General features: G+C 36.1%; 1 protein-coding gene across 1 annotated transcript in view; it reads left to right on the top strand.

The window, feature by feature from the left end:
* The window catches only part of LOC121381275 (transformation/transcription domain-associated protein-like), a 120,991-nt gene that overhangs the window by 74,242 nt on the left and 33,425 nt on the right, over window positions 1-13,324 (top strand). The window contains exons 63-70 of the mRNA XM_041510518.1: window positions 1,579-1,728; window positions 2,697-2,960; window positions 5,420-5,563; window positions 8,042-8,200; window positions 8,833-8,924; window positions 10,610-10,745; window positions 11,403-11,504; window positions 12,111-12,206. Coding sequence (XP_041366452.1) covers window positions 1,579-1,728; window positions 2,697-2,960; window positions 5,420-5,563; window positions 8,042-8,200; window positions 8,833-8,924; window positions 10,610-10,745; window positions 11,403-11,504; window positions 12,111-12,206 — 1,143 coding nt within the window. The remainder of the gene's footprint in view (window positions 1-1,578; window positions 1,729-2,696; window positions 2,961-5,419; window positions 5,564-8,041; window positions 8,201-8,832; window positions 8,925-10,609; window positions 10,746-11,402; window positions 11,505-12,110; window positions 12,207-13,324) is intronic.

The raw sequence follows: 13,324 nt of genomic DNA, 5'->3' as shown, positions 1-13,324 counted from the left end.
GGTTCTTCATTTTCTTTTAATTAGAATGTACCAGTACTATTAAATTAGCATTTTAAAAATGTCCAGTATGAATGACTTAAATTAATTTGTTATTCATCGGTGTATAGTACCTTGATCTTACAAAAAAGAAATAGCAATGACATGCACCATTGTGAAATGCCAGACTTTGAATTTTAGTAGTGTGCTACAATCCCGTAATTCATAGATTTGTGCCAGGTCACTCAGAAATTTCTGATTTGTGAAAAGTATTAATATTAATTTATATAAAATAGTAAAAGTTTTGTTTAACAACACCACTAGAGCACTGATATATTAATCATCTGCTAGTGGATGTCAAACATTTGGTCATTCTGACTTGTAGTGTCCATAGAGGAAACCCGCTATATTTTCTTAATGCAGCTAGGGATCTTTTATATGCACTTTCCCACAGACAGGAAAGCACATACCATGGCCTTTGACTGGTTGTGGTGCACTGGTTGGAATGAGAGAAAAAACCCAATCAGTTGAATGGATCCACTGAGGTGGTTCCATCCTGCGATGCAAGCACCTCAAGTGAGCGCTCAACCAACTGAGCTAAATACCTCCCCATATATAAAATAGTATTAAACATAATAACATTTCATTGGTGGGTGGGGGGTATTTACCTCAGTTGGTTGAGCACTCTCCTGAGATGCTTGGGTCGAAGGATCGAACCTGATCAGTGAACCCATTCTCTGATTCGGTTTTTCCCGTCACATTCAGTGCCCCATGACTGGTATTTAAAAAGTCATAGAATGTGGGAAAGTGCATATAAAAGATCCCTTGCTGCTAATGGAATACTGTAGCAGGTTTCCTTGAAGACCGAGTGTTAGAAGTAATAAAATATTTGACATCTAGTAGCAAATAAATAAATCAGATTATGTTGTTTATCAAGGTGCTTAACATGCTGCCTACTTAGAAAAACAGGTAAAATAATAATGAGTGCCTTGAGAAAACCGGATTTTTTTCTTTCTCTACCCGGATCTCATTCCAGCCAGTGCTCCACATCTGGTGTAACAATGGCTGCAGAATGTACTATCCTGTCTGTGGGGTGGTGCATACAAAAGATTCCTTGCTGCATTAGGGAAAATGTAGCGGGTTTCCTCTGATGATTATAAGTCAGAATTACCAAATGTTTGACATCCAATAGCCGATGATTAATATATCAGTGTGCATACTTGTATCTGGGGACAATAAATTAAAAAAAAGGTGTTGTTCAACAAAACAAACTTTTTTGAAAATAGTAGCCCATATAACCGTAAATAAAAATGTGTTGAGTGTGTTGTGATATAAAACACATCTCTGTTTTTCTTTACCAGGAGCCAGTGCTCTACAACTGGTGTAACAAAGGCCGTGGTATGTACTATCCTGTCTGTGGGATGGCGCATATAAAAGATCCCTTGCTGCTAATCGAAAAGAGTAGCCCATGAAGTGGCGAAAGTGGGTTTCCTCTCTCAATATCTGTATGGTCCTTAACCATATGTCTGATGCCCTATAACTGTAAATAAAATGTGTTGAGCGCGTCATTAAATAAAACATTCCCTTCCTTCCTTTACCCAGGAGGATATTGACATAGATCTTTCAAGTGTGTCACCAGACGAGGGACTGTCAAAAGACGTGCCCAAGAAAGAGATGGAAGACCCCAAACAAACCTTGCAGACGTTACTTCAGCGACAAGCCAAGTTTCTAGAAAACTGCAGAGAAATCAAGGTTTGTGAGATATTGCAAGCAAAATTAAAATGCTCGAAGCCTCAGTGGTATATGAGCACGTTAAAATTCCCCGCAAAATTAAATTTTATTTTTTATTTTTCTGGCTATCTATTTGTCTTGTCAGTTTTTAAAATCATTTGGTCATAAATTTGTGTTTATGACAGATTAAAATGTTTTTAACAGGCTGTTTTTTGAAGGAATGTAATAGCATAGTAAGAGAAAAGTAAGTTGACAAATAATTGAACCTTGTTTTTACTCTGTTTTTATAATTGCTTGCATCATTACACATGGATATGACATAACTGAGGTATCCAATAAATTACTGGGTTACAGCGGTTTGAGAACTATTTTCTTTGCATGCATATATACAGACTCTTTCCCCAGAGGTCGGGTTAAGAATTTATATTTTTTTTTTTAAATGGGAGCGGGATGTAGCTCAAGCGGGTAGCATGTCCGCCTGTGAAGCAGTTGGTCATCGGATCCACCCATTTGCAGTTTGGTCTATTTTCCGTTCCAACCAGTGGTCCACAACTGGTTCATCAAAGGCTGTGGTATGTGCTGTCCTGTCTGGGAAAGTGCATATAAAAGACCCCTTGCTGCTTATCGGAAAGAGTAGCCTATGTGGCGGCAGCAGGTTTCCTCTAAAGAAATATGTCAGAATTACCATATGTTTGACATCCAATAGCCGATAATAAGATAAAAATCAATGTGATCTAGAGGCGTCGTTAAATAAAAACTTTACTCTTTTTTTATATATATATAAAAAAAATAAAACAATCTAAGTTTGGGCTTTTTCATTTCTTTTTATATGTATCCTGAAGTCTGAGGTTAGAGATCTGATTAAGTGTTTATGAAAAAAGGGGAAAAGGATCCAGGTTTTCTTCAATTTTTATTTATTATTGTAATTAAATTTAATATTATTTTGCTATGTAATAATGCCATAGTTTCTTCCTTTTCTTAAATTTCAGACTGTCCAGTACTTGAATTCCCTTTCTCAGCTTTCTCATGGCAACACTGACCTTGCACACGACACCTGGCTGGAGCTGTTTCCACGGATTTGGAAGATACTGTCGGAGAAGCAGCAGCAGCTACTGAGTGCTGAGCTGGTGCCGTTCTTGTGTAGCGGCAGTCACGTCATACAGAAGGACTGTCAGCCGAGCGCTGTGCACTGTTTCCTTGAGGGACTGTCTCTGTGTGTTCCAGCCATACCAGTCAGGCCTTGTGTTCTCAAGGTGAGAGAGTTTGTGTCATAGTATACTGACAGAAAGAAGGAAGGAAATCTTTTATTTAACGACGCACTCAACACATTTTATTGACAGTTTTAACGACGCACTCAACACATTTTATTGACAGTTTTATGACATCGGACATATGGTTTAGGGCCACACAGATATTGAGAGAGGAAACCCACTGTCGCCACATAATGGCTACTCTTTTTCAGTTAGGAGCAAGGGATCTTATGTATGCACCATCCCACAGACAGGATAACACATACCACAGCCTTTGATATACCAGTCGTGGTCCAGACCGACCGCGCATCAAGCGAACGCTTTACCACTGGGCTACGACCTGCCTCCAAAAAGAAAGAAATAACAGTGATAGGAATAAGCAGATATTTTCACTGGATAAGTCCCATCTAGAAATCTTATTAGTCCAACAATAATTTCACTTGTCCAAATAAATGATTTGTTTTATTCAAGGACAAGGATGATGCCTTTTGATTTCTCAAAATGAAACTCTATTGAACATTTTTACTTGTCCACTGGACAACTGTTGAGGTACATTTTGCTAGTTTGAGCAAATTTTCACTCGTCAGGACAAACTATATTATTAGCACTTCGGTACATTTTGTTTGAAAATGAGAAACCAATTTGAACTGGTCTTGGTCAAACAAAAAATGCACACAAATATGTTAATATAATACAGTCAACTCCACTTATTTTGCACATCGGTTTTATAGCATAATTTTAATCGGGGAACCATTTTTTATTTTTAATTGCACAGACTACAGGCTATATATAATAATTTGCACATATAAATAAATTTTTTTTGTTTTTTTTTGCTAAATTAATGTCACAAATTAATGTCTATAATTCAAAAAACTCAAATAAATCACCGATAATTTGTTTATTGTGTTGGTAAGCCGACTGTAAGTGTAATCGCTGTTTACAGATCGACGTGACATGCAAATAAGATGGTGTGCACGTTACTACTGGCGAATCACAATAACTACAAGATTTAAGAATGACATAATTAAGTTGAATAAACCTAAGACCTAATGTTTTGTTTGCAATATATTGCTGTTAATCAAGGCCATCTCAATAACAAGTAACTCTCCGACTATTATTTTTAGAGTAGTACCGCCTGTGCGCTTGTACGCATGCGCACTCAACTATTGAGGCCCTATTCGATTGACGTGTTCAGGGCAATCATTGTTCTGAACAATTATACGTTATGTTGAGAAGCCTTGTTAATAATTAAAAGATTACAGATCAATCGTCCTAGGCGGTTATGTTTTTAATAAATGTGACGAGAAAGGGTTGTTTGTTCACTTATTCATTAGTGCAGTGTACGCTATATCTGTTAAACGCAAAAGAAACGATTTATCACTTGCTTCCCGGAAAATGTAGCGGAAAAAGAAAAAAAAAAAAAAAAGACTGGTGGGGGAGGTCGTCAAAAAAACAAACTAACAAAGACCGTTATTTATGGATCGTCCCTAAGTTTCTGCTATATGTTAGACACCAATCAGTCGGACCTCACCATGAAGGTCAGTTTGTGTTAGACCGGTCATGCATGCAATGCAACTGCTGGAACTGATAACGACTCACTAGCCGAGCTTAACTTTAATTGCTTAACTATAGCAAAGTCATTATTTGGGGATCCCAAATAATACCAAAGCTTGCCGTATCTTTTGGGATGGAAAGAACACCATACCAGCAAATGCATACAAGTTCACGTAATTCATTCGGTCAATCAACAGCCCGGTAATTCCGGAAACTGACGTCATTTTGTAAACACGTGCACCGATGAAACGTGAACTTTTTGATGGTTCTGTTGTTTCAAGTTTATCTCATTAACTACATGGCTAATACACTTTGTTTACACTAGTGGATGGTCAGTGGGTTTTTTTTTAATGCACAAAGTTTGTGTTTTTAGAAAACGACGCAGTTTGTGTTTTTAGAAAACGACGCCCAGTGACGGACGTTGTTGGTTTTTTAGAAAATGATTTCTGGTCTGGCAGATTAAAACAAAAACGCCATGCTAATTATATATATCGATAGATATATTTTTTTACATTTATATATATCTAACTGCATGTGACATGTGTTAACTGTAATAGTTCCGGTATGAAGTACCGCATTATGCTAGACTGTCTCCCATGCCACTTTGTAGTTGGATGGCTGTTACAAAGTGAAAGTCGGTACTCTATCGGTTAATCGACTAACCCGGTTAATTGCACAAAATCGAGCAGCACCGAGGGTATGCAAATAAGCGGGTTTGACTGTATGTTAAATATTGTTTTATAGTTTTGGGGTGTTTTTTTGTGTGAAATGTATATATAATAATAATACATAATTATTGTTAATTCAACTTCATTTTGTATTTGTTGATAAAAAGTAACTAATAATGAACAATTTTTTATAATTTTTTTTGTAATGAAATTAAATGGAAGTTTCATCATTATTTTCAGTACCTTGGTCGCACACACAACCTGTGGCATCGGACGAGTCTGCTGCTGGAACAGATGGCTTTTGAAAACAACTCGACCGCCCTGGTGAAAAACAGGCCTAGTAGTGAATACGAGTTTGAACCCACCTTGGCTTCACCTCATCAGGTAGGCGCTAATAGTAGTTGTTTTAATTTAGCTTATTAAGTTTTGTTTAATAGTAGAATATTAAACAATCTAACTAGTTTATTAATTCCATAATTTTATATATATATATATATTGATTGTGAAAAGTATTTTTTCATGAATGTTAATTTTGAGCATGTATTGCTATTTCATATATCAGGTCAGGTTATAGGTTTTAATGTGCACATTCAGAACAAGCTGTTGTAGCACACGCCTTTCATGGGCGCAGGTGTCGACTTTCACCAGCTTCTCTGTCCAGAATAGGCTATTTTATGTATTATAAATACTCAATAGAGGTATTTCGCATTCCTATTGCGCATGTGCGCGAAGAGTAACGTCCCTTGACAAAATAGACTGAAACTAGTCTATTTACAAATTGGGAGCCGTGACAGACAGGTTGTTATGGATGACTTGAGTAGCTTCGTAGGAGACTTTTAAACTTTGGCAACTAACATGTACATATTTCAAATTAGATGGTATAATGGCCGTAGAAAACGGTCCGCTGAAATTTACAGCGAAATGGTTCAAATTAAAAAGCAGTGCAACAACTTGGACAAAGTCTCTGCGACTCGTACCCGAGGGTTTTCATAACGCCAGATTAAAAGACTATCTCGTAAAAAGTATAAACAAAACATTTGACAGATTCCATAGGTTATGGCATCGATCGATATATATATTTGAGAAAGAGAGAGAGAGAGAGAGAGAGAGAGAGAGTATATATATATATATATATATATATATATATATACACACACACACAGACACACACACACACACACACATATATATATATATATATATATATATATATATATATATATATATATATATATATATATAGTCAAACCTGTCTTAAGCGGCCACACAAGGGAGTAGATAAACATGGCCGTTTAAGACAGGTGGCCGCCGAGTACAGGTTGCTACATATATAGTCTTTAAAACATTTGTTGTTGTTTCTTGTTTTACCGTCTGTACTGCTAATTAACGGATGTGTGCTTCATAGTTGACTATAAATCAACTTTTGACATGTTTTCTCGTTAAGAAATAATGCAAATAGAATATATTAAATTAACCGTTCTCCACAAGTTTGTTTTCTTTTTCCATTTAATATTATTTAATTCGACTTCATGCGATGTATTGTCATAGTAAGTGAATCTACAAATGTCAAGCGTAGCCTGCCCAGAGGCAATTAGATGCATGTCAGATTCATACTACCTTAATTGATACACAGTGGAGATGTCGGGACTGAATGGGTACTAGTATTCCTGAAGGTGTGAAGATTGGTTATTTGCTGCACCTTATCGCTGTTGTTAAAATATCCCTTTTATATAAGAGTAAAACTTTACTGTGACCGCTTATTACAGGTGCATTTACATTATAAATCGTTTGGGAGGAAAAAAGTGGCCACTTAAGGTAGGTGACCACTGAGTACAGGTGGCCGCTAGGACAGGTTTGACTGTGTGTGTGTGTATATATATATATATATATATATATATATATATATATATATATATATATATTATATATATATATATATATATATATATAGATATATCAGAAGGCGTTTTGTTGCATTTTTCTTAGTGTCTATCTAATTGGGGAAAAGTTGAAAAAAAGAAGAGATTTTATGCTGTTATATGTATATCCATAAAGTGGGAATTTAAAAAGGGTGGATTTGAGGGGGGGGGGGGGGGGGGTTGAAGGTAGGTGCCGTTCTGTTTACCCATACACACGTTTTTATACAGTGTCAACATGAACACATTGAGTATTATACAAAATATATTTATTTTCTTTACTGTTAATGTGTTTTCCACCATATCTAAGTATATAAAATACTAGACGGACCTGTGTAGGAACATCCTGTACAGAACCGGTAAGGTTTTGGTCCCTTATGCATTCACTGGCTTCCCTCCTACAAAATGTGCTGAACAAACCCTCGTACTTAGAGTAACATTAAAATCGTTTTCTACGTGAAACGATTACCCACAAACATTTCCGATATTCATTGGCTGGATATCGATGGAAGGATAACGAATTTCCCGGACATATGCGATTGGAATAGTTAATAATTGAACAATGGTCATAGCCTCTCATTGCTTTTGCCCCCCAATTTGCAGATAGGTCTATTTTGGCGAGATCTCGCGGTTTGCGTCCTCGAGTAACTCCGCAATAGGCACATGCGCAGTGGAATGAGAAAGAAGTCTATTGTATGATCTTGCATGACTGTGTGTGCGTGTACTGGTTATGTTGTGTTTAGAATAAGTTTTAAAAACAGTCAAATTAAAAAAATAGAAACAAAATATTTGTTTAAAGTTTTTTGTAAAGAAGAAGTATAAAAACTACAGCAGATAAAGTCTAAGTTTTTTTTTTACCAAACCACTGAAAAAATTTGAGAAATATTAAGATGTAAGATTGTTAAGAATATATAATTCACAAATTTATTTTTGTTGTTTTTTGCAGGAGACGTTGGATGCTCTCTGTGACCTGTACTCTTTACTGAAGGAGGAAGATATGTGGTGTGGTCTGTGGCAGAAGCGCGCCAAGTACACCGAAACTAACACTGCGATTGCTTATGAACAGCATGGCTTTTTTGAACAGGCACAAAATGCATATGAGATGGTAAACCACACATTGTTTTACCCTATAGATAGAAAGAAAGAAACGCACTCGACACATTTTATTTACTACCCTATAGATAGTGGATTATCAGTACTTATTGTAGTTACCATATAGTATGTTGGCACCAAAAAACTATCGTTTAAAATTTGCATTCCTTTTCTGTTATTTCTCATTTCAGCCAGTGCTCTACAACTGGTGTAACAAAGGCTGTGGTATGTACTATCCTGTCTGTGGGATGGTGTATATTAACGATCCCTTGCTGCTAATCGAAAAGAGTAGCCCATGACTTAGCGACAGCGGGTTTCCTCTCTCAATATAAGTGTGGTCCTTAACCATATGTCCGACGCCATATATCCATAGATAAAATGTGTCTAGTGCATTGTTAAATAAAACATTTCCTTCCTTCCTCTTCTGTTAGTACTTTATATGTTGTTGAGATACTGTAACCAGTTTAAATAATATAAATATTTATTTAAAAAAACCCCAAAAACACTAACCATTGACGGATGAAAACCTTCAGATTTGCATGCATTTTCATTTCTTGGTTTAAAAAAATATTTTGCCTGTTGTAGAATAATTCTGATAACAATTGTTTCGAATTGTATTATATTAACAGTTTTACCTTCGTACAGGCGCTGACAAAAGCTCGACAGGATCACAACACAAGTCCAGCTTCTCCATCGGTTTTACCTGAATACAGACTCTGGGAAGATCACTGGATCAGGTAAACATACGTTTATAAAATACATTCAGTATAGATGAATGTCCGAGTATCTCTCCAATCTTGAAAAATAAAGGAGACAAGGCCCACTAGGGCCGAGTCCCATTATTTTTCAGGAATGTAGTTACGAGGATATTCTCCTACTTAAAATACACTAATAAAATATATTATGTATCAAATATGTAATTAATAGATTTTAACATTAGTGGTTCTGGAGGGATAATAAATTAGTGGAGGTTTTTTTTAATCCATTGCTGAAAGGTAATGAACAGATTTTCAATGGTTTAATAGTGCAGGTGTATTTTAATTGTCAGTTTTATTCTCTTGTTTTTTCTTTTCAATTTTTTTCCTTTTTTTGTCGCAAACATTTTTCTATGACTAAAATTTTTAAAACTTATTTGCTTTTATTTTCTGTGGTGAAAAAAAAAATCACTTATTTATTCTTGTAACTTTATGAATCTTTACTGGTCATTTAATAAAAAAATAAATATTAAAATGCCTAAAATAAGCAAGTAGTCACAGTAATTTGGCCAGTGTAACCTTAGTAATATTTAGTCTTAAAGAGACAGACCCTAGTTTCAACCCGTGAAAATTAACACGAAGTTTAGTTAATCTACAAACCTGTAACACATTTGGATAAATAACAATTGAGTGAAACACGAGTTTGTGACTTTGAAATTGTGAAGTACCGGCCTCGGTGGCGTTGTGGCAGGCCATCGGTCTACAGGCTGGTAGGTACTGAGTTCGGATCCCAGTCGAGGCATGGGATTTTTAATCCAGATACCGACTCCAAAACCTGAGTGAGTGCTCCGCAAGGCTCAATGGGTAGGTGTAAACCACTTGCACCGACCAGTGATCCATAACTGGTTCAACAAAGGCCATGGTTTGTGCTATCCTGCGTTTGGGAAGCGCAAATAAAAGATCCCTTGCTGCTAATCGGAAGAGTAGCCCATGTAGTGGCGACAGCGAGTTTCCTCTCAAAATCTGTGTGGTCCTTAACCATATGTCTGACGCCATATAACCGTAAATAAAATGCGTTGAGTGCGTCGTTAAATAAAACATTTCTTTCTTTCTTTTTTTTGAAATTGTGAAATACCCTCTAAAAATAGATTAAAACTCGACTCCATAACTGTTACTTCTCAGACGCACGTACATTTTTAAAAATATGAGAAATGCCCTTTGTGATATTAAAAACACCAGGATGACCAAAAACACTTGAATGTATGGAAATTTTAAATCTAAACCATAAAATGTTAAGTAAAGTATGATTTCAGTTATCACAAACTGCTCTAACAGTCAAAAATATACCTTAGTGTTTAAAAACTAGGGTGTGTCCCTTTAACACCCTGCAAGTTTGATACATCTCTCAAAAACAACAAATATACTGTTGTGTTCAAAGACAACAAATATACTGTTGTGTTCAAAGACAACAAATATACGGTTGTGTTCAAAGGCAACAAATATACTGTTGTGTTCAAAGGCAACAAATATACTGTTGTGTTCAAAGACAACAAATATACTGTTGTGTTCAAAGACAACAAATATACTGTTGTGTTCAAAGACAACAAATGTTTAAAAATCTTAACAGATGTTGTGGTGTTTAAAGACTTAACAAATACTGTTGTGTTCAAAGACGTAACAAATACTGTTGTATTCAAAGACTTAACAGATGTTGTTGTGTTTATCAGGTGCTCCAAGGAACTGCATCAGTGGGACTTGTTGCTGGAGTATGCCAATTCCAAGGGTAACACCAACTCCAACCTGGTCTTGGAAAGTGCGTGGAGAGTCCCAAAGTGGGCCCTCATGAAGGATTCACTCGCGCAGGTAGGTCATCATCTTGATATAGGTGCTGACTCTTTTATGGCTGTAGGATAGTTTTGTGACTACTAGTTCCAAAATATTTGAATTATTTATACCACTGTATTACTGTGGAAGTGAATTGGCCATGTGCTCCGAAAAGAAGACACATCTGTCACCAGAACTGCAGTGTGCTGGACCCCTGAAGGCAAAAGAAAGAGAGGACGTCCGAAAACAGTATGGCGCCGAACAGTGGAAATAGAGATGAAGGAGACGGGACACAGTTGGGGCACCATCGAGAGATTGGCAAGGGATAGACTGGCATGGAGGAACTTGTTCACTGCTCTAACTGCCACTAGGCATGACAGGAAATGATGATGATGATATAAAAAGTGGTTTGGCTATTTCTGAGAATGAATTCTTGTGCATTTGGTAATCATTTGGCAATCATGTATTTGTTGAAGTGGGGATTTATCTCAGTTGTTAAATTCGCTTTGGATGGGGACAGGTGTAGGGATGCGAACCCTGTACCTACCAACCTCAATTCCAATGTCTTAACCACTACACCACTGAGGCCGATTCATGGGATTATGCTAACATTCATTGGACTCTGCCTTGTGTAAAAATATGAACTAGAACATCATTTAGATTTCACATTCAGCTGGGTGTTTGTTTTTTATTTAGGTTGAATTGAGCTGTCCGAAGGAGCTGGCATGGAAAGTGAATTTGTATCGAGGCTACATTGCTATTTGTCATCCTGACGACCACCATCTCAACATGGTCATGGTAAGACTGGTTGCTTTGATAATACTGTTTTTATTTTCATGTATATTAGTTATTTCTGTGGTGATCCTTGAATAGTAATGTGTAAAATTTGTCAGTGTTGACGAATTTAAGCAATTCTGTTTAGTATAAAGGATAATTGATTAAACTTAGATTTATGTGTACTTTTTTTTAACATATTTCTGTTATTGTAATTAATTGACAGTAACCATAGTTTATTTCATTATTTTATTTCTATATTAGTTAGTACTTTCTGTGATGATTTTTGAATAGTAATGTGTAAAATTTGTCTTGTTTATTTTAACAGGTTAAATCGTTTTGTTTGGTATAAAGGATAATAGATTAAACTTTGATTTATGTGTAGTGTTTCTAAACCACTGGAATTAGTTGACAGCAATCCTAGTTTATTTCTCTTGCAATTTGTCTGGAATTCCATGTTTTTTTATGCTATCCAAAAACATTAAAAGTCTCTTGTCTTTCATGAAACGATCACAGTAGCCCCTTACTTTAAAAGACCCAGCAAAGTTTTCCAGATTTAAAAAAAAATCCAATATCATTTTTTATCCCTGACCAAGGCTATGTTATTAATTTGTTTGATATTGATTTCAGATTGAGCGTCTGGTTGAGGTGTCCAGTAACCTGGCTATAAAGGAGTGGAGGCGACTTCCCAGTATCGTGTCTCATATCCATGTTCCACTGCTACAGGTAGGAACATCCACTTCATTTCAGCTGTCTCTTGGTGTGGTCAATATTAATTCCATAAAATTTATCAGCACTAAACATTCCTACTGAACTATATCTGTTTGAGGTCTCCAGTAACCTGGCTATTAAGGAGTTGAGGCTACTTCCCAGTATCGATTTCTCGTTCCAGCCAGTGCACCACGACTGGAATATCAAAGGACGTGGTATATACTACCCTGTCTGTGGGATGGTGCATATAAAAGATCCCTTGCTGCTAATCGAAAAGAGTAGCCCATGAAGTGGTGACAGCGGGTTTCCTTTCTCAATATCAGTGTGGTCCTTAACCATATGTCTGACGCCATATAACCGTCAATAAAATATGTCGAGTGCGTCGTTAAATAAAACATTTCTATCTTTCTTTCCCAGTATTGTCTCTCACACCCATGTAAAACTGCTGCTGGTAAGATCAAGTGAACAGCCTTCATTTGGTCTGAGTCTAGTGGTCTGATTATTGTTAATCATCATAAAAACTTGTCCCAAACATTAATTACAAATTGGTACAGGATCTAGCTCAGTCGGTAGAGTGCTGCCTGAGGTGCTTAAATCAAATCTCATTGGTTGACCCAATCTCTGGTTTTTTCTAATCCCAACCAGTACCTCACAACTAGTATATCAAAAGGTGTAGTATGTGCTGTCTTGTGTGAGAAAGTGCACGTAAAAGATTTTTTGCTACTAATGGAAAAAATTTCAGAATTATCAAATGTTTGACATCCAGTAGCTGATTATTAATAAATCAAACAAAACATGCTTCAACTATTCTTCAGTAAAGTTTGACTTCAATGGCGATTTATCTATTTTTGACAGAGTTATGGCCCTTGATGTTGGGCAATTCGAAAATTTGTTTTCTGAATTAATTTTTTTTTTGCAATACCTGAAGAAAATTTTGTGTATAACTTTATTATGTTCTGTTTCATGGCAATTTACCCATTTTTCACATAGTTATGGTCCTTCAATTTAGAAGATAAGAAAATTTGTTGGGCCTGGTAGGGGACATGTAATGCTTTAGTAGTACTCTCAGAATATTTGTTTTCTTTGTATTCTTGTTTTCTTGTTTTCTTTTTTTTTCTTTCTTTTTTTTTTCT

The sequence above is a fragment of the Gigantopelta aegis genome, chromosome 9 (assembly GCF_016097555.1).
Source record: "Gigantopelta aegis isolate Gae_Host chromosome 9, Gae_host_genome, whole genome shotgun sequence".
NCBI lineage: Eukaryota > Metazoa > Mollusca > Gastropoda > Neomphalida > Peltospiridae > Gigantopelta > Gigantopelta aegis.
This window is presented reverse-complemented; position numbering and strand designations above follow the sequence as displayed.